This window comes from Haliaeetus leucocephalus, unplaced genomic scaffold (genome assembly GCF_000737465.1).
Source record: "Haliaeetus leucocephalus isolate CR32 unplaced genomic scaffold, Haliaeetus_leucocephalus-4.0 Scaffold984, whole genome shotgun sequence".
NCBI classification, from domain to species: domain Eukaryota; kingdom Metazoa; phylum Chordata; class Aves; order Accipitriformes; family Accipitridae; genus Haliaeetus; species Haliaeetus leucocephalus.
The window spans coordinates 1313846-1336605 of NW_010973420.1; the positions used below are offsets into that span (position 1 = coordinate 1313846).

At 40.3% G+C, this 22760-nt stretch overlaps 1 protein-coding gene across 1 annotated transcript in view; it reads right to left on the minus strand.

The window, feature by feature from the left end:
* The window catches only part of FBLN2 (fibulin 2), an 86780-nt gene that overhangs the window by 21451 nt on the left and 42569 nt on the right, over positions 1–22760 (minus strand). The window contains exons 3-8 of the mRNA XM_010584409.1: positions 15369–15480; positions 11044–11173; positions 6049–6235; positions 4412–4618; positions 1767–1883; positions 1219–1320 (exon numbers count right to left, since the gene is read on the minus strand). Of these exons, the coding sequence (XP_010582711.1) occupies positions 1219–1320; positions 1767–1883; positions 4412–4618; positions 6049–6235; positions 11044–11173; positions 15369–15480 (855 nt within the window). The remainder of the gene's footprint in view (positions 1–1218; positions 1321–1766; positions 1884–4411; positions 4619–6048; positions 6236–11043; positions 11174–15368; positions 15481–22760) is intronic.

Below are 22760 nucleotides of genomic sequence, written 5' to 3' on the forward strand. Positions count from 1 at the left end.
CATCTAGTCCTTGCTTGCACCCCTACACTTCTGTCATTCCAGAAGGAGCCATTCTTAAAAATAGGCAGTCACACAGAGGCAACACACGCTCTTTGCGGGAAACCTGTTCCAGTACACCACCACCCTTACCATCAAATACTTACTTTAATATAGATTATAAATGTCCCTTGCTACAATTTAAACTCACTACTTCCACTGACATTTCTGATTTTTTTTACCTCCTGTAGGAAAACATTGAAATGCCCCATTTGATTCTGACATTAATTAATCAAATTAGCTTCCACCACAGTTGAGTAAGCAATGCACAGTGAATATTTTATCTGGTGATATTAAATTCCCATTTTTTTCACAGACTGTCTGGAATTTCATGAAAATGATTTGTTATTCAATAAGATCTGAGATTAAGAGGGATGTGGATCACTTGTGAGCAATTCTGAGCATCAGAAGTTTCTACTTGCATTTCACTGCTGGCTGTTATTGCTCCCATACTCACAGATTTATAATTAAGATATGTCACAGGGCATTGCTTCTGACCCCCAAATCTTTCCTGGGCAAGTGTATCCTTTACCACTACCCAAACATGTTCATTTAAAATTTATATAATGCGAACTCTCATGATGCAGCTTTGGAATTCACTGTTCATCACTGTGCAGGCCTGAGCTGCAATGTCAAGTGAAACACATGGAGCTGGACCAGCTCACAATGGCACATTCTTTATAGCAGTGAAGCCTCACCGAATTCAGATTTTCACGGCAAGCAGAAATAAAAACAAATGGAAGAGGTGACAGGGGAGAGCTGTAACTCTGAGGGCGTTCCTCGGGGCAACAAACATGCCCACGTCCTGCTTGCTGCTCCCATTCTCAGGAAGAAAAGCTGCATGTCCATAGCTGTGTAGACAGAGCCTGGGAAGTAACAGTAGTGTGAAGAGAAATCAAGAGGGCTGAAAAAAAGCCAGGAATGTCAGAGGAAAAGAGCACAAATCCAGGCTTGCCTTCACCCGAAGTCCCCAGGTAACAGGCACACTGGATAGTCGTGCTTTAGGAGTTATCTCTGAAGCAGCTTTGGTATTCTTTCTGCCAAATAGTCTCTGTACTGACAGTTGCGATTCACAATACTGAAAATGAGGAATCCTTAGAGAAACACCTAGGGGTATGAGATCAATGAGATCTACATAAGAGTGTTTTAACCAGGTCTCTGTGGTGAACCTGAACCACTTACCTTCACAGGAAATCCCATCAGCCATGATAGTATATCCAGACAAACAAGAGCAAACAACATTTCCTTCCACAATATTGCAGACGTGCTTGCAGGGGCCATTATCTATACAAAGCAAAATTGCAAAATATATTAGCATTCACAACACAGCTCAGCTGAAGTTACAGACCTCCAGGTCACCCAAATATAATCCCAGTTTAGGCAATGGGGAATGCAGTTTGTAAACAATCTGCCCAGGCAGCCCTAATGAATACTTACAACCCTCCACAGAAACACACCTGTGCCACTCCTACCTGTATTGTTCACATTATGCTGCACAGCTGCACTGCTTACCTTAAACTAAGTTGCAGGTGTGTAATAACCCTGAAATCAGAGTAGAGCCTCAAATTAGGTCCTCAGGTTTCCCCTGACAATTCTTCAGTCTTACGCCAGAGGTAACAAATTAAGGATGTGCATTGAAATCAGATTGGTGTGTGGATGTGTGGAATTTTATTCCAGCTCTCTAAACATTCCTCACTCATCTGCATCTACAGTTTACACCTCCAACATACCTTTACACTTATCCTGCTCTTCTTGTAAGGTCATGATAAGAAGAGGCTGAGAAGGAGAGGCTGCTGTAGGGATGGTGGCTTCTGCTTCCAGCCTTGTCACCTGTCTTCTGTCAGGATCTGCAAGGAAAGGGAGGCAGAGAGAGATCAAGGACGGTTCATCTCCACTAGGCACACCATAGCAAAGGTCCCGGTCCCATTCATCCCACTCCATCATGGTTTGTAGGAGGAAACATTTTGGTGACCTGGAGAACTGTCTATGCATGGAGGTGAATAGTCAGTTTTGGAAGCTGCCATCTGTTTGATACGAACAACTGTCCAACAGCACGCACACACAGAGTGCTGCATGCTAATGGAGATGCTCACAAACGTCATGGATACGGATCAGGGAGCTTGGCTGAAAATAACTTCTTTAGAGTGAAATATTACGACACCTAATGAATCAAACAGAAGTGTTTTGGAGGGTTTTTTTAAATGCTGCTATATTGTAAAGACAGTGGCTGTCTTTCATTTGGTGTATGATGAAAAAAATGTCAAACCCCAAACAAGTCTTTAAACTTACTCTGTACATCCTATTTCAACATAGATGGAAAGCAGATGCTCACCTTTACAAGCACAGGATACTCTGGAATGACTTTTACACAGCTAAGTGGAAAACATGACAGCTGCTATCTTTCATTAAGATTTTCAATAAACAGTAATGTTAAAGGTATCAGAATAGTTTAAAAAAAAAATATGCTGTGTTACATCAATAAGAGTAATCCAGTTTGCCAATATCATCAAAATGGAAGCCTAAATCCATAAGGCTAAATTCTTCCTTAAGAGGGATGTGTCCTACTCCTATTGATTTGGGTTCAAGTGTCACCTGGAGCAAAGTGTGAGCCACCAAACAATGACAACATTAAATGACGAAGCGTGATTACAATGCAGGTTTTGGGTACGGGAAAGGCAATTTCATTAAAAACAAAAAACAAACACCAAAACACCCTCCCCTCCAAGCAATCACAGACATACAATGGGCTATGACACAGAGGCAAATGCAAGACATCTGCTTGTGGCATACCCTGAAGGAGTTCCTCAGAGAGCTCGCAGAGAGGGAAGAAGTTTTTGAAGTTTCATTAATGTATGCTTTCTCCTTGCCTCACAGAGCCACTACAAGAACATCAATTCTTCCAAGCCTCATGAAAAAGCGTGACATGTTTTAAAAAACAAAAATTAAATACAAAAACAGTCAGAGTCCAGCAAAGAACAGGAAGTGTACTGGGACAGGTACAAATACAAGAGCATTATATCTAATCACAGCAGTAAAAATTACCAACAGCATGAGTTTTAAAACTGTCTGGCATGGGTCTCCATGCACAGACCACATGACAGAGATGTGCACATACACAGAGGAAAAATGAGAAATAAAAGGCCACTGTGCCACGTTGCCAGGCAGAGCAGATACAGCTTAGCCAAGCGTAGCAAGTGAGGTTCCCTGCCCTGCCATCTCCCTTGCCCAGCCTTTCATTTGACCCAGGACTCCAGGATGACAGCAGCAACCCTTCCTCGCCACACTCTTCCTATGTGTCTCATGTCTCACTCACAGTGCCCTACCCTCATCACAATCCTCTACCTCAACAGAGCTCTGTAAATCCCTCTACACTTCTTGGCACAGCCATAAGCACTGCAGTCTTGCAGATCTGCCAAGAATACTGACTACCCAGATACAAGATGTATTAACGTAAATCCACGCTTCAACTGAGTTAGTAGTGGGAGAAGCAAAGCAAAGCAAAGCAAAACAAAACCACATATATGCTCCAGGTGAACGATCAAGCCAAATTTTGCAGTGCTAAAATAAGAACCATTTTCTTGCCTCTTTTGGATTAGGTTCCTTCCCCAGAATCTTAATATAAACAACAGAGCACACAGCTGCTGCAGAAACACTGTCAAACACATCATTGATGTAAGCACTGTAACATCATGTTGAGAAGAATGACATAATGAATGCTCATTGTTTGGCTTGGCCAGAAAGTATTTGAAGTTTAAGGAACTTTGTCATTGGATGGCAACACTTATTTTGCTTGTTAAATACCTGAAAGCACTTGTAACTAATATAAGGTTTCAACTTTTCAAGTTATCTGATTTGAAATCTTGCCATTGGAGAACTCCAGACATCAAAACAATTACAACACAACAGACTTTCTTTTCAAGACTTCCACCACACAAGAAATATTTAGATTTTGTATCACTGAAAGATGTTAATGATTTTAGATAAAAATCAAAGTTCAGGAAGCAATGTTGCCTGTCTGAACTCAGTAAAGTTTATCTAAAGGAAAGCTAACTGTGAAATACAAAATTACTCTAAGAAGAAAAGGTGTTTCATTAACAATCTTTACAAATCCACTTCTGAAAAGTGAAAACAGTCTTGATTTTAACATATTAAATAACACCCTGATCTCATGCCACCGATACAGAAAAATAAGGCGTAATTAAGTTTCCTAAATGATTGTTTTTCTTTACATTATTAACCTGTCCAATTTCTACAGAAAATGTCCATGCATCAACACCCATAAAAAACCTCACAGAAACTAACGAAAAGCTTGGTAGATCAATGTAGGTGGCACAAAGACACCATCATTCATGGTGTTTCCTGCCCATTTTGTCACCTGGAGAGCAGCTGGTCCCATCATCTTGCAAGGTGAATTCTGGAAAACACGAACACTTGTAGGACCCCATGGTGTTTATACACAAATGCTGGCAGAGCTCCCCACCATAGATGAGACATTCATCCAGGTCATCTCCAGGCAGGTTATTTGACAGTTCAGCTTCACTACTAATGGACAAAGCTTCCTTGTGATCTTCCGTCTCTGAAACTACAACAGAACAACACTTGCTGGTTCTCTAACAGGTGTTTTAGCATGAGGACTGTACAGTATGGAGCATTTGGTCACACAAACTCCAGATACAGTCAAAGCTACCCAAAACAGTTACTCCACAGACAAGAGCAAATAAACCCAACCTGAAGAGAAGACCTTTGTGCTGAAGGTCCACCACCTCCTTCCATAAGGCTAGAGGGACATTTTATAGGAGCCAACGAGAAACAGGATGACCCTGGGAGGTCACAAGCTCACATTTCACACTAACACCATTACTATTATTATTTGAACCAAGGTATCACATTGAAGCCCCATCTGAAATTGGCCCCACTGAAGAACGACACTGAATTCCTAATTTCAGGAGAAAACTTACCCAGTTGGTTTGGAAACTCTTTTCAACACCACTATTAATTTATTGGCTACTTCTGTAGCTAGCATTACAGACATTCTGGGACCCACTTAATAATGACATGGCTATCCTACCTACTGCTTTTAAACACTGGCAAAAGGACTATCCTTTCCACTTCCTGACCAAGTTTAACAAGACTTTCTGCGATACTAAAATTAATTGTTCAGTGATTTTCTCATCACATAAGCTTTTCTTAAACACATACATGAAAACTTCCTTGCTCAGTGAGGTCTCAGCTAGGTCAAAATCAACCCTTACATTTGTTGGTGAGAGAAAATACACATTTAGTTCATGAGAAAAGAATGGACAAAAATTGAACCCTAGCATATGCAGGAGGTTACCATGCAACTCATGCATGACAGGTGGCTACAGAGTGATGCTGGAAGGAGTGTGACCTTGGGCTGAGGGAGGAAGCCTAGCTGTCCAAACTCCAGATTTGTCATGCTCCCTTTGTCATGCCTCTCTGGCTGCAGGGATTTGATTTAGCTCTTCAGCATCACTATGTTCATATATTGAAAGAGTGAAAATAAACTTGCAGTGCTCTGGGGCTTCTCCAGAGTGTGCTGTGAGAAAGCTGCTGTGATGTTCAGCAGAACAATAGGAAATCTATTCCCAGGATGTTTCATTGGTATCATAATCCATGGGACTACTTTGTCTGGAAAAAAATCATAATTTGCTTTATGCAGAATCTTTCAGGATTGCTTCTGCTAAAAGACAAAGACCAGCTTCAACTTGCTTCTTACCAAGGGCTAGCAGCAGGTCTCTGTACTATGTGGCTTGGGGGGAAGAAACACACAAAAAACCCAAACTACTAAAGAAGGTATGTTTTAAGGATCAGAAACACCTACATATTTTTTTTCTTTTTCAGAACTGTTTTAAGAACAAGGAAGTCTATACTTGATCCGAGAGGGAAGGCAACTGTGCTCCTGTAGCATTACACCTTCCAGCACCTCCCCATACGACCACATGAGACAGAGACCTTACCTGCAATGTCTTCAAATCATAAATGGACACTTACCCTTCTTGGGTGTCACTGTTGGCAAAGGTTCAGGTTGCCTTTTTATTTCTGGATGGATAAAGTGATCTCCTCCTTCACAGCAGGACAGCATCACATGACTGCAGGGGTAGCCCAGATTTATGTTGGACTCACAGGTTTTCCCCTCACTCCTTAATCGCAGGCCCAGGTTACAGCAATCGCAGCATTGCTACAAAAGAAGGAGACTATCAGTAACAAGGATTTAATACAGTCTGCTTCAGGGATGAGCCCCCACACACACTTGGAACTGATTTGCACTTTCTTTAACAGTGGAGCATCTGGAAAAGGAGCTAGGGTTTAGACAGTTGCAAACATCAAAGCTTTAGTTGTGCTTGGTTTTGCCATCCTGCACAAATGGGTCAACTGCAACCAGACTAAACACAAAGTCTCGCTGTGACAATGCAACTTCGCATGCAAGGAAGCAATGGTGCCACAGATCATCTCTTTCTAGCTCTTGCACACAGCCATTGCTTTGTATATAGTATATTATAAACAAAATAATACAGATCTATACCTCTTTGCATTAGATCTAAAAAAATGGTTAGCTATTTGAAGCAATGTGAAAGGAATTGCAAATACCTTGCCTGGTGTCCTCAGCTGTCCTGGCTGTGCCCCCTCCCAGGTTCCTGTGAAAATTAACTCTATCCCAGCTGAACCCAGGACACATGGACAAAAGGATCAGCAGCAGCATCTGAGCTCTGTCAGCATGTCAGTAAAGACTCTTTCCTCTATGCACCACTGCCCTGCAAACCTACTATGACCTTTAATTACCTGACTGTCCTGGACAGTATCCCCCTGAGACAGTGGCTAGAGAAAAGCCAGGGTATATTTTATGAGCTATTTGCCTTCCTTTTCTTTCCTGAATGTATCTAAGCAGCAGCTTCACGGACAGGTTGATGCAACGGGGCATCCCTGAAATGTAGTCTCTTGCAGTTTCCTCTGTTGCAGGTGGCAGACAAAAACTGTGTTATGCTTTACTCAGTCACATACAAATATATTGCACAGTCAGGCCACAAAAATAAATCAATTATATAAAATTCAAAAAGTCTATACTGTGTATGCACAGTTGATACCTAATCAAGCAAGGAAGCTGAAGACTTGTAAGTCTCTGCTACAGAGACATACAGGGGCCACATATGAATTGAAGATGCCTGTCTGGATTTAAGTGTAAGTGTCCTGACATCATATGTATATATTTAGATGCTCTCACTGACAGTACAGTTATAAAATGCAGAGACTGTTTCCCTCTGCAACTCCTTTGATAGTCAAGACATCCAGCCCAGCAGCACTCATTTATAGTTCACAGCTACACTGAAACAGCCTCTCTGAACCAAGAGACGCGATTTCAGTCTATTCAAATATTCAGTCTATGAAAAGGCATCAGACACATAATTCAAACTGGCAGCAGTTAGCTATGTCAACAGAAAGTCCAAGGACGGAACAGAAGAAAACTGAACTAAGCTCCCCATTCCCAGGAGAGAGATGTCTGACCTGAGGAGAGCAAATAAGAGAAGCAGTGTTGTAAGGGTTGGACGCGGTATGGAAATGGAAAGGAAACACATTTCATGATTAGCAATCCTAGATGGGCATACACCATTGAACCAGAGTCTGCCTCCACTAGGGAGACAGGGAAACTTGTCCACTAACAGCTCAATCTGCAGAAACTCTTCCGCTGAGTCACTTTTTTCAAGATTCAAACACTGTAGCTTTAGGGTTTCTTGGGCATTGCATACACAATATGTATCCCTTGCATGTTCAGCCCAGGGCCTAGGACTACAGCTCACATTTTATGTCCCTGCTTTCTAATCTTGTAAATCCCCAAACATCATAAATAGTAGATGTTATTCACATTTGCAAATATGCACAGCCATAAAGAGTTGCCTTTACGTGCCCAAATACATGTTTGTGAAAAATTTACAGTACAGGTCCTGAAGATGCTGAATTATTTTTTTAACTAAATGGGCTAAATCACCTTTAAAAAAAAAATATAATCTAACTATAATGGATTGTGGTCAGGCTAGAAAAGAGAAAAATCCTGTTTTCATCCTGTGGTGGTGCAGCCCCCCTGGCCACATTGCGATGTCAGGACCAGACAACATTGTGTTCTTGCACAGTGAGTTGGGACAGCCCAGTACCTTCTCATCCTGGCTATGGTACAGTGAGTCAGGACAATTAGGCATCCCTTAATTGCACCTGAAACTCCTGTTGGCTGGGTCCGTACCTGAGACTACTGCTGCTTGGATCATGACTCGCTGTTGTGGTTACCTGACAAGAATTCTGTCTGGAATGAAATCGCACTGACCAAAGTCAATCATCTTGCGAACCTATAAACAGCGGTCCCAAGCAAGGCCCTTTGAGCTCTCTTGGACCACAGTGGGCTGCGTCCAGCATCTCCCTCTGAGGGGGACACCTCTCAGAGCTCACAAACTCTCTTGTTGATGAAAATCGGAGGACTGTCACCAAAAGCTGACAACAGGACCTGGGCTGATATTCACTGCTTGAGGCTCAACCCTTCGCCCGTTGAGAAATGCCATGACATTTGACGTGAATATTTCACTGAACTCGAGGGGAATTTTTAACAGGTATAACTCTGTTTATGTATCTATCTATCTATATATTTATCTTTGTATCTGTGCATGCATGTGTGAATTGACCTAGGTATATTCAACTGAATCACTTTGTAAATGTTAAATTAATCACTGATTAAGTGTTACTAAATCTTGTCATTTACCTCAAACTGTAAATGAACCTCAATCCACTGCTACACACATAATCCCTTAGACATAAACCATTGACCAAGTTTGGGACTAGGAGTGGATCCAGCCACACCTAAGCTCCAACAGGAGTTTAGAAAGCAAGGGGGTCTTCCCTGAACCTTGTGACTCAATGGGAGGGTCTCCCCTACCTTTCAGTACGCCTGGTCTTTGTACAAACCATGAAAAATAAATTCTAACTCAAATTCTCTTTTGTATGTTTCTCCCTTACTCTTTTACATTTACAGTCTCTATATAAATCATTCTAGTTTGATTCTAACTTGATTTGTCTTTGTACACTTCACCCATGTATTAAGTAATAGAGTGAACCTTGCCATTGAACTTTGTGAAGTCGCGCTTTTATAAATTCTTATTAAATCACTTTTGCTAATACCTTTGATAGTGATTCTTTAAGCAGTCCAAACCACTCATTCACAACACATCCTCGCCAAATCCAGAATCCCCAAATTCAAAATTTTATGAACTGAAAATTCTACTGTCTGTAAATATTTTTAGGTTTGGTACAATTTTTTCAGCTTCAATATGCAAAACAAAAGAAGTTAAGGATAATACACGTTTTTACTGAAGTATCATAAAATATTGGAGTATTTGCCTTGAAGAATATGGCTTTTTTCAGTCATAGTTTTGATTCACAATTTATCCCATGTGCAGGCATCACAGAGAGTATTAAATCAGTCATACACTTATGGGTTCACATGTTTTCCAGATGAATACAAGTGTCTCATTCTCCAGTGGAAAAACTTGTTTGTCGAAAAGTTCCTGCTAAAATGTAAAAACTTGGATATCTTGATCTTCTGTTAGCTACCTTTTGAACTTCATCAGAGTTCTACCACTGATTTAATAACAAATACAACTATTTTTATGTTTAACTATGTTTAGCTATAATAAAATCAGAAAGCCTTTCTTAAAGTCTCAACAGTCTCAATATTTATTCATTTTTGTTATTTTTTTCAAGCAGTAGCTGCAATGGCTAAAGGAGCTAAAGAGGAGGGCAAAGCTGTTCCTTTGGTAATTTTACGATTTTAGATGGTGTCTCTTGAAGGAAAACATTACATTGGAACTGGCACAAGGAGCTATTCCATGAGAGTATTTTGTAACTTTTTTCAGTTCAGACAAGAATGATGAAGCTTTCCCTCTCCACTTCTTTCTGTGGAATGGCATGTATGATAAGACTTACTCTACAGCTTGTGCTCTGTCTAGCATGCGAAAGACCCATGGTGAAAACCTAAGAATAATAATTCTGTCACACTTCAGAAATATTAATTGTCTCCTCTCAAATGCACAAATTCTCTTTTTATTCTAATGGTGGACTCTAGACCCAAGTAAATAATAGTTCTGAAAATGACAAACTGGCACAGCTAATTAAACTTTAAACTCCACAGTAGACATCCATGTATTTTGCTTTTCCAGTGAACAATTATCCACAAGATCACCGATATATAAGAACAGACAGAACTAATCAGTTTCCTGCTGAGACAACGGAAGCTGCATTTAAGCTGAGATATAGCTATGTAAATTATTATCAGAGTGAAATAAATTCTGAAATGCACCCTTCTGGTAAAAACAAGACAAGCGAGCAAGCAAGATGCTGAATCTTCAAACTGGTTTAAAGTGGTTTGGCTCCACTGATTCTCATAAAGCAAATCTCATTTATATAAGCTGAGGCTGTGGCTCATGATTTGTGATTTGAACCATTCGTTAATGGTCTGCCTTTATTTATGAATAAAAGCCTCCATCATCATCTAAAATGCTTGTTCCTCTAGTCCATCGTTTTGTTTAAGTGAGAAATGAGGCTGCAATTCAACACCGTAGCCAAGCAAACTGTTCAGTAATGGGTTTTGCATTACATCTGCGATTAAGTTTTGCCCTATCATTTTCTAAATTCTTCTACACCATAGATATAAAACCTAAAATGCTCTTTTCAGCTACTTCCGAAGTGAGGAAGCGAAAATAATACAGCAAGTTAAAAATGAAGATGGAAATAATTCGAAACAACATTATTGTGAAGTTTTAAAAGGGGCTGCATCACCAGTCAACTGAAACCTAAACGCAAACAGTGTAATTTCCCTGCCACTTCATAATTCCTACAACTTTATAATTTTCTGTGCTCCATAATAATGTACAAAGAAATTACTGCTAAATGCAGGAAACAAGGACACCTCATATTCAGAACAAAACCAATAGAAGCATCAGAGCAACTTACCTTATATGATGATCCTCCACAGGGATCGCTTTCCTCTGGTCCACACACATCTCCTTCCTTCGCAGCAATCATGCCAGCCAGGCAGCTGTTCTCCTTTACGGTGGAGATGCAACACTGCTTCTGAGCAATTCTGCAAAGGATCATGGAGGTCAAGCGTTCACTGACATTAAGACATCAGGATGGGATGCAAAAAAACCCAGACTTATTGGATTCACCATACAATCCACAGATTTTGTCTCTGACGTGTCAATACTAGTATAATACAGATGGTACCACCGACCTTTGCAGGATATACTTTTTTCTCATTTCTAATAAAAAGATGTACTGATAAATGCTCAAGAAGTCTTGTGTTTAGGTCACTGTCTCTCAGAGTCTGGTCACCAATATCCCTTACAGCTCATCTATGTTTGTGCAACAGATGTTTCCCTGTTCCCCATGTTTTGCTTCTCAGAAGTCTTCAGAAGGTTTCAGAAACAGAAAACAGAGAGAAACCTTCTTCCCTGGAAAGAGGGGAAAGGGAAATGCACCTGTACACACTTACTTCTTCACCAACCAGAGGACTGAAGCTCTGGACAGGATTTGAGGAAAGTGTCACATCACAAAACCCCTATAAAATCTCCTTTATAGCCCTGCAGATCATAACCCAGGATTTAAGCTTTCCTCTAACTTCAGTTATCAAAGAGAAGGTTGTGGGTGACTTGATCACTGTATATGAAGTACTTTGGGAATGTACATTTCCTATATACGGCTCTTCAAATCAAACATTTAACAAGATTCACTGAAGGTTGAAATGAAACAGACTGAAAATCTAAATGGCAAACTCCTAAATGAAATTTAATAGATGTTCATTGAAATAATAAAATACTCTTCCCTGCTATTTTAAAGTCTATAGTGGATTTCCTCCCCATCCCTTCAAAGAGGTATGTGCTTCTTTCATTCATATCCAAAAGGGCTGACAAAATCACACAGTCCCTTTGGCTTTGCTCCATGACCCTCTCTCTCAGTCCATGCAGGATGGAGACTAGCAGTGCCCCAGGAGGGGTCTGTGTCCAGTCCCGGGGTAGGGAAGGGCCGGCATGGTGGGGAAGGGCGAGGGAGGACTGAGAGCTGCAGGCCACAAGAATTCTCCCGAGGGGGTTAAGCTGAGTACATGACCTGTAGATTGGGCATACGTGACACAGATGAACATGTTAAAACTCAGATGAAATAATACATTATGTTATAAGTAAGGGCAAATTTCTGTTCTGGACAGATTTGGTGGCATGAAGGAATTAAGCAAAGTTTTTCTTTTTCCAAGAATAACCTTGATGTCTAACTATCTTTTGCTGATGCATTGTCACAGGGCACACTGCCTTATGGGGTACCCTGGTAATGATGAATGGGAGGTTGATGCATTTTAAACAGCCAGTGCCTCATAGCAAAGCAATTCCGCAACAGAAATATTTGCAAGTAAACAACTTTTGTCAGTAAGATACCATTATTACTGCAATAAAATACAGTTGTCCTAGGAAACAAAACCTTTTCTTTTCTGAGCAGAATATATTTCCAATTCACAGCTTCCATCCTAATGCTCCAATTAAAAAAAAAAAAAATAAAGAAAAAAAAAAGGAAAGGGATGTCTCTTATTCTGGCAGAAACAAGCCAGTGACAGCCACTTGGCCACTTTCCCAATACCAATGGCCTGTTGTGTCAGCTTTACATTGATATTTTTATGCTGGATAGCATAGGAGAGGTTTAACCAGGAAGCAGTGGTTTGAGTTTGATTACAGCAAAGGGATTACTACCTCCATGTGCTTTGTTTTCAAGGAAGTTGGTTTTCTAATCCAGTATTAACTGCCAACTAGAGAAATACAATTTTTTGAGCAATGAATGGTTATTACCCAAATATATTCCAACACCAGTAATTTAACTATTATTGCTTACATAAGACATCCAAACTTTCATTAAAAAATTTTAAAAAACCTAACTGAAAGTTATTACCATTTGTAGAAATGACAAAATGCTACTAGAATTGTCTTTATATGTGCAAAGTGTTTACCGTATTAAAACACTGAAACCTCTATAGGTTCATGTTCACGTGACATTTAGCCATGAGAAATTCCTTTCATGTACAAAATACATAGTAGAAACAGTACTGGCTGGAGCACTGCAGTATCACTGGCCATTTTTTTATTTTAGTATTTCCTTAACTATCAGCACAGCTCAGTTTCAGCTACTCTATTACCAGAAAATGAATTGGGAACTGTGTTAACCACATTCTCTTGTTTCTTCTTCACAAATCTACTCTTCACAGACCAGATAGTTGGTTCAAAGAAGATTCAGAACATTCCTGCTTTAGGGAAAGAGTTAATGAGTTAAGATCAGTGAAATGACATCAATGTATTAAACTGATGTGGGTCTTTAATTGGGACACAGTGTTAGCAAAAAGCAGGATTCATACTTATACAGCTGATGTAAATGCCACACAGATAAACGCTGCTCTGTTATGATAAAACACATATCAATTATGAGATTATGGGTCAGATGAGATTTCATCTAGCTTAACATCCTATTTCTGATACAGCCACTGGTACAAGCTCTGGGGTTATTTTTACATCTGGCTATCAATTGACTAAGGATTTCCTGTAACTTGTTTTATTTGAAGTTCATTCACCTAGTTAATACACATGATCTCTTTTAGGTAGTCCCAGTTCCCATCCTGAAGTTAGTGTTGTTGGTCACTACACAGAGGTAGGCCAAGTTGGCACATGAATGTCCAGAGACATCATCAAGATACGTCAATAAGTAGCTTTAATGTCTAAGTTTTTACCACTTGAAAACCCCAACATGGCATATGGGAACAACAGACACCTCAATCTGCAACCTCTGTATAAACAATCTACAACCTCAGCAGACACGGGAGGCTTCACTCATTTGCCTCAGCTGAAAAAAATCAATCCTTCAGTGCAGTGATGGTCACTTGTAAAACCCAAGTATTTATAGAACAGTAACTGATTTTTACACTTAGTATCTATCTTCTACTTTTAAAAATCTTTAGATACTGAGCTGAATTAGTGGCAGAGTCTTGGGAACTTGCATTACTTGCAGGCATTCTGGCACACAAAACAGTGCACTTGAGGTTTGGATACGTGCACAGTGACCAGCTCTGCACGCTGGCACATCTCCCAGTGGGAGCAGTAAGTTTTTGTCTATGCTTTCAAGGTTCTGAGGCCACGGATTTGAATACTTTTTCACATGAAATGTTTTCTTTACACACAATATTTACAGGTGGTTTTAAATCTTTAAAACAGGGACAGAACTGAAATTTCGAAAGTAAAACAACTGAACTCCTGATCTCTATTCTTTTAAATCCCAATAGATTCACAGGGACTGAAGCATTTAGGATCTGGCTTTTTCATCTAAACCCAGCCTCAGATGTGCAGGTGCAAGTCATTAATGTATTGGATTTGCACCTACTTAGGCCAAGGCTGGAATTTTTTAATCTGTCTTTACTTCATAGACATGAAGTAAAGTTGGTATGTGTCAGTTATGTCATGCCAGATCCTGGGGTGCGGAGGGATTTTAATCTCCCAGTAACTTCAGAAAGGTGCAATGATACTAACTTTGATAAAACCGATTATGCCAAGCTTTTTTAATGCTGAAAATGTTGGGATCACTCTTAGAGAAATCCACCTGTCTTATGTTGCACCGTGTGAGTCTCAGATAACTTTACCTGCATCCCTCCCTAAGGCCTGTTTCACACTACAGGGGAGGAGAGAGAGATGGGATGAATTGCAGCTAGTGTAAAATGCTGTCCACATTACTCTGCACCCATTCTTCTTTTCTTGCTGTGCAGTTTGAATCTGGCACCCTCACTCAGACCTGATGCTACTGATACCAGCAGCATTACCAAGGCATATGATCCCCCCTCCAGTTGAACATAGACATCAGAACCAGCAGCCATTCATATCAAACAATAAATGCATCATATAATGATATGGATAATCACTGCACTTAGCACTTGCCAAATGGAAGACAAACTCTGCCCTTCTATTTATCTGCAACTCCACAGATGCGCATAAAACTGGGAAATAAAAATTTGTGCTCTCCTCATGAGATGGAAAGAAACCTTAAAAGTCTTTTATTTAGATTAGATTTTGCGGAAAGGGAGGGGGAAATCCTTCTTTCTAATTTGCCATGACTTATTGTCAGTCTACCAATAATTTATAGAATGAATGAAACAATTCCCAGTCTCCTGGACATCCCACGAACTGTACAATCATTTGATTTCTTCTAAAGGGCTGCTCTCTTTGTTAATGAAAAATGCTCAGTTTTGCCTTACATACCTGCAAATATCACCATCCGTTCCACTTACAGGGATTTCTGTGCACTCCCCGTTGTCTATAGCCCACTGCTGTCCAGCTCCACAGCAGCTCTCAATCAATTCCTTTGTGGAACCTGTATAAAACATACACCCAGAATTTTTTGTATGGAATGGATTAGGTTTAGCTCTGTTTTCTTAATTGAGAAGATCTTTAAAATAAAAATAAGAAAAAGCTAAACTATTGTTTTCTTTTTTTTTTCTTTCCACATTTCATTTGGTTATATTAAAAAAAAAAAAAAAAAAGAGGCAACTGCTACCTGCAGTATCTTAACATAATCAATCACCTGGTAATGTCTTTCAGGCAGGAACAGCAGAAGCAAATTAGAGTTTTAAATGCAATAAAAGACATAACTGGTTTGAAGACAACTCCAACTTTGACGTCTCTGAACAAAAAAACCCTGAAAAGTCATGCTTGGCCACTTAATGCAAGTTGATTTAATAAGTCATTATGCTGTTGTAACAGTGCATTCACTACAACTAGCTGGGCTAGCATGAAGGTGTCCAAGTTCACAACAAATGAAACACAGTACACAGAGCGTATACAAGCTTGGCATATGGCACACACAAGCCTCAGTAGTTCTCTTATACCAAACCGTAAATATGAAGTTTCACTGATGAGTAACAACAAACTGAAATACGTTCCTTGTCACAGTCCCTTAAAGTTCTTAGTATTTAGAAAGGGTGCTTTTAGTAAGTTTGACATATGTAGCATTAAGAAATTGTTTCCATAAGGCAGAATACGAAATTTCACTCCTCAGAATTACCTAGAGTACATATACCTAGAGTGCTCTACAGCTGAATATAAGGTTTCAGCTGGTTTAAAACCATAATGAAAAGGGTTTGAGAGACATAACTCTGATTCTGCTAATGAGCTCATGTAAAACACTGGCAGTAAGATGTAGTAATGCTGCACTAGTTTACATTTTTCCTTGTGGATTTCCACTTCAGATGTAAATTTTCAGGTTACAGTGAAATACGACTTAAACTAGTGGATTTGCTATATACTGGATACCTACTGTATAGAACAGATTCAGGCCACATCAAACTGGGCAGAAACAGTATTTTTTGGAGTCTGTACAGAAGTTTACTTCATGATGGGACATTTGCCGTGCTACTGGGGTGCAAACACCAAACACTAACATAAGCCAACTAAACCAATGCTGGAGTGCAAGGAGCCTGCTTTGTGGCAACAGCTGGCAAGTGCTGTGCTGTGTCATCAGAAGGAAGATTTCTCCTGCGACTGCTCACGCAGCGGATGGGCTCCATCGAACAAAGCATGCGGTCTCCCCCTTACCAGCTAATGGGTCCGCAGCAGGGGCTGTCTGCTTTGGGAACAGTTACACAGATACCGGGTAAGAAAATGATTAAGAGATGCCATTTAGAGAGACATGAGGTGCATTACAAATGCTTGGGGGCTGTGATTTCCCAGTATTGTTATACATTTCAACACACATCATAAAGATGGTATATCAGACCACAGGGCTCTGCTTTCTCCACAAAGAGTCAATGGCCCTGTGCTGATGAGTTGGAGCAGCACCTGCTCTCTCCATTTGCTCATCAGCAGTGCTCCAGTTCCTTTTAAAGTCATTTATATGGATATAAGGAACATTTTGTGCATTTTATTCATACTTCCAGGCCAGCCTCTGGCATGGTTTGGTGTTACCATTAAGAGGAAAGAAGACAAAACCACCTCAAAGTTGAGTTGTAGGAGATGTGTGGGTGCAATGAAACTTGGGTAGCTCCACATCTGAGCATTCCTTGACCAACAACCAGCAACCCACACTGCAGAACAACGTATTTTCAAGAACCCTCAGCCAGTTTTTAGATAAATCCCTCCTGAATCATTTCTGCTTACAGCAGGAAGAAGGAACCTCTTTTTCTACATGGATTTTAGGGAAAATGCCATTGCTGCAGAATGGCACTGCTGAAGGTGCAGCACTCTCCTGTCAAGGCTTGGCAACAAAGCTAAACATTTGAAAGCCAGCATCTGCTGGCCTGGCCTTGCACAACTTTGATCTGTCAGGGAATTGCATTCAGGTTGATAGGAGGGACTCTGCAGTCATCCCATTTGAACTGAGAACCTTCTCCTCCTGCATGTAAACAGCATGTTAGATGGCCGCTTCTCCAATAGGCCAGATTTGATGAAAAAGTTAATAGAATCCTTTCTTTTGTCTGCATTTGGTATATGGTACCAAGTAAAATAATTTTTCTTTACAAAATTGTAACACTTAACTATAAGTGAGACATTTTTAGACATGGCTACAATTCAAAACATCTGGGTATCCATGCTGCACAATTCAGAAGAAAGAGAGACAGCCTACATTACCAGTACATTTCTGCTGTCTTGTATTTACAGCAGTTGTTCTATGTTTCAAACAACAGTAGAAGAACTTCATATAGGGTCTTGTAGAGCTAAATAGTCATTAGATATCAAGGGTAAGTGAAGTGTAGCGCTGTCTTCAATGTTAAAATATATTGGCACTCACACAAACAATACAAACCTCCTCAGCAGAGGACTATTCCTTTATACTTGTTACAGTTAATTTAGGAGATAATATTACATTCTGGAAACTGGAAAGTTCTCATCACCAGCATGGCTTGCTTTATAAAAAGCAACTAGAAAAATTAAACACACACAAAATATACTGCTTGCGATCATGAAATGTCTGCTCACGAGAAAACAACTTTAAGAAACTCTATCTAACAGGAGGGAAAAAGAGGAGCAGAAAGAAAGAACACACGTCCCATTACTGATCAAGATCTTGCAGGAGAAAAATTACCAAATTCCATTTCCTTCTGTGTTCTTTGATCCCCGATAGGGTTCATTTCACACACTCTGTAGCAGTGCCTTAACAGACCCGAGTTTGATTTGGCTGAGCAGTGTTGGACCACTCCAGTAGCCAGATGAAACACAGTTTGGGGGATAGTCTTGCAATACGATTAAGCCATGGTAACCAAGGATAGGTAGGGCTGCCTCCGCCAAGCGTGAGCCACCTGCAGAGGTGAGAAGGGCTCCATGGGGGCTGCTGCCTCCCGCTCTACTCCCAGCTGTGCAGCGGTACTGCGGGAACTTCATTTCCAACACAGAGCCCATGCTCGTGGGCGGATGGGAGCATTAAGCATTTCCAAACCACAGTACCTGATGAAAATATTTCCACTTTTTAATTACATTTTTCACTGAAAAGAGAAAATGGTCTGTGGAAAAATACCTTCTTCATTGCCAACTCAGATGGCTGGGTGAGGGGAGGACATTACAGCAAGCGACAAGACATGGCTTCTCACAGCTGCAGCCATGTGTGCCCAAACCAGCAGCAACCTCGTGGCCCGGAGCATCAAACCCTGCGTCACCCACCACCTGACTGCCATTCTGCCCCAGCCCTTCCGCATTTTTTGTTAGTGCGCCAATTAACAGTAACTCCAAAAAAGTAGTAACAGTTTTGACAGCTGACACTAAGAGGGAGAGTTGGGCTTCCAGGAAAAAAACCATCCTTTTTGTGCCCACCAACTCCAGTTGTGCAACTCCATCAGGTTACAAAGAGAAAGGGAGAGGCCTTGTGGCAAGTGAATGCCACAGAAGAATAGTGTGCACAGGAAGGACTGCAGATGAGATCCTGGCACAGCCAGCCTCATCTCTACCCTAAGTCCTTACTTACGTGTTGAAAAAAAAAGGAGCGAGGGGGGAAAGATGGTGCACTTCACGCTTTTGTAAATCTTACTTTGTTTTCTTTAAGGCTTCGCGGACAGTCAACCCAAACCAGACTTGAAGCCATTGCACCCTCACCCTGTGCAGCCCAGCTGCAGAGGGGTTTTGATGACCGAAGCCATTTCTATCCTCCCACATTGCCACATTCATGCTCACATACAAGGGCACATAGCACCATAACAAACTGCAACTGGACTTCGGTCCATGCAATGCTTTCATTTTATGCAGCATTTTAACAATGTTAAAATATTCTTGAGTCTTGAAAGCTGTATTATGTGTGAGAGTTGCTACATGACATGAGAGGGATGATCTATGCAGTTAAACTAGGCTGGAAATACACCTGGTACCAGATAATTACAAAACATTGCTATAAACCAGTTTTTCAACATAGTTTTAATTCAGTCACTTGGTAGAAACTCTAACAGGGGCTGAAACAACTTTGTTGCTACAGTATTGCTAGGTTTAAAACACAAGAATACAGTAGAATTTACTAATCTATGTTGCAGTAATCTACATGATTTACAATTCAAATAAAAATGAATTACTCATTCCTCACTAAAGATTCAATATCAGATTGCTGTACTGAAGTGCCACACTATTAAGCAGTCATATTTTCAAAATATATGGCCTTTTGTTATGATCTTATGAATAATTAAATCTAGAATGCACTTATAATAAAATGAACAAACTATTGCATTTTATCTCAATCAGGAATTAGAAAAACTGAATAATTCATAATAGGACTCACACTCATTAGGAAGGATTTATGATATTTTGATAATACATTAGCAAGAACAAATATATACAACCAGATAGATGCACAAGACTGAAGGTCACAGCTTCTACGCTGGATGGAGACTTTAAGCTATATGTATAACAGACTTTGAAATACTTAAGCATTCAAACAGAGCTTTATTTATTTGGGGCTTTCATGATATTAGCAGATTTAGAAGTAGATTTGGATCTGCTCACGGAAAACAAAGTCATTCTATTTGAGAACACTATAATCCTGAATATCTGTTATACTGTGTACATTTTTGATACTTCATAGAGTCATTTAACAAGATACCTGTTAACAGATAACTTGCTATTTATGAATTTCTTCACTAGGACAAAAACCGTATTTTATTCAGGCTGTACTATAAAACAGCATCATGTCTCCTCACTCATTTTCAATTTAGTAACTTATCTCCTACAATTATCAATCTACATCACTCTAAAGATATGAACTAAAGTACATTTTGGCCTAATCTCAAAAGTTTGTGTATTGTCTTTTAGAGACATTTAGAATTTACTTCAAACATTTAAAGAAATATTTTCCCCCCAGAGAATTTTAACTCATCCTTGACTGTGCCTTAAAACATCATGTCTCAATGCTTGGTCCAAACCTGACTAGCGGAGGGATGGCCTCCCACTGACTCAGGGTCACATCAAGTTTTTCCATAGCCACATGATATCCATGCAGCTTTTACATGCTGCTATGCAGGAATTTCATCTTTCAACTAGAAAAATCGGGGTGGGGTGGGGAGTGTGTATGTTTCTTAAAAAGTTTAGCTGAAGCTCAGACATTACACTGAGGAAAACACACAGTTAAAGGCTACTGAATTATTTTGTCCCACTCACACAGGAAACCATAAGTTTATTAGAATAACAAAGGAGACAAAAGGGATTTTCAAAACCCCTCCTCCCCTCCCCCCCCAGCGTTCACAAATTATGGTTTGAGAGTTATAAAACATCGGCCAGCTCTATGACTAGTCAAGAAGTGATAGAATATTTCAGTTTCTTGCCAGAGCTTTTTTAACAGTAAAGTTTCACTGATTTCAGCTTCACCTGAATTTCCACTCAGAACATTTAAGAGGTTTAACACCTCTGATTTCACCGCTTACTGCTGTTTTCACTTTAGTTTTGCAGCTCTGCAGAGCATTTGCATCCATTGACTAACTCCTGTTGTGCAAATACCCATTCTTTGAGCAAATGTATTGGCTCACTGACTGAGCTATTAGGCAAGTTTTATCCACCATTCACCTGCCCTAAATGTTTCTTTTGTCTAGGCAGAACAGAAACAGACAAACCTTAAGACTTCAGCACTTCTCACACGGTGCAAGCGGTGAGCACTGACCCCTCACATTAACCAATCCATCCAAGCCTTCCACCCACAAGTGGCAAGCGATGGGTTAAATCTTGGCCATTAGCTTTAACACTACCAAGATTTCATTCAGTTAAAATAAACAATTATTTTCATTTCTATTAAAATGATTATAGGAGCCATGACGCATTAAAGAGATAAAGACAGTAATTTTTATCTACAGAGAGACTCATGTAGGCAGACATAGTACAGGGGCTTGGATATAATCATTTGAGCCAAGATATAGGTAAAGTTCAAAACTTACATTACTCCCAAACAAGATTACCTATTATAGCCAGGGAAAGTAAGCACACCATGTTCCAGATGAAGCATGAATCACCAGGAAGATTGGCACTTCAGAGGCTGCGCGAGGTTGTCAGCCCCAGGCAGCTACATCTCTTCACTGCCGGCTTTAATTTAAGCTGTTAATTGCTGGATCAGCACTCACATGCGAAAGAGGCAATGTTCATACCTCCAAAACTGAGCTGAGCTCTTGTTCTTATGATGAAGCATGCTATTCAGTTCCTATACCCGAGGAAAATAATTTATCTTCCTCAAAACTACAGTAGTTACTCTTTGGGCTGGGGGAGGCGAACCAAAAAACAACAAACAACACAGGATCTTGCAAGGAAATTAGTTTGTGCACTAAGATTAATGTTGATGTGGAACCTTCTAGAAATGAGGCACTCCATTAAGATGCATCTTCATTTTGAGGATCTCATTGCTCATCCACATGGGAAGCTGACAGCCGTGCCTCTCAAGCTACAGCATAATTTTGAAAAAAGCCACTGCACAAACTGCCCAAATCCTGAGCCGGCATAAATCAGCCACCCCACCGAGCTCGGTGGAGTGGCCTGGCAGCCCAGCATCACCTGCATGAAGGCAGCAGCAGCAGCCTGCAACACATCAGGTTAACGAACCAACCTCTGAGAGCAGTTAATGAGTCTCCCTAGCAAGACCAGTGGCAGATTATGACTTCCCAAGTAGCAAAACATGAAGGCTCACTCCTGAGGTACTAGAGTACACTAGCATTTTTCACACCTCAAAAGAAAGCTGTTATTTGGTATAAAAGTTGATCCAGTGATATAGGTTGCTTTCACCTGCGGCAACCACCCTCACCCACCAGAAATGAGCGGAGTAAGCACAGAAATGGTACAGAGCAGTTTCCACCACCTTTCCATGAGCACACATGGTCAAGGAAGGGATCAAAGCAGAGTGCTGCTTTTCCTGTCTAGTCAAGTCCTTATGACTTGTTTCACACTCCCTTGTAGAGAAAAAAAAAAAAGGCACCTTGAAAATATGTTTATAGTTTTACATATGTCTATCTTTCCTTTTAAAGGAAGGGGTATATAGACCTGCAATCCACCCAGCACATACATTTCATGAGAATTATTTGCTCACACTGGAGAAAGAGGTATTGCATTTCCTTATCAAATACCTGCCTGAGAACACAAACCCATATATTATGGCAAAAAACGAAGAATTTCTTCACAGAACAACGATTAACTTGATAGAGTTCTTCAAAT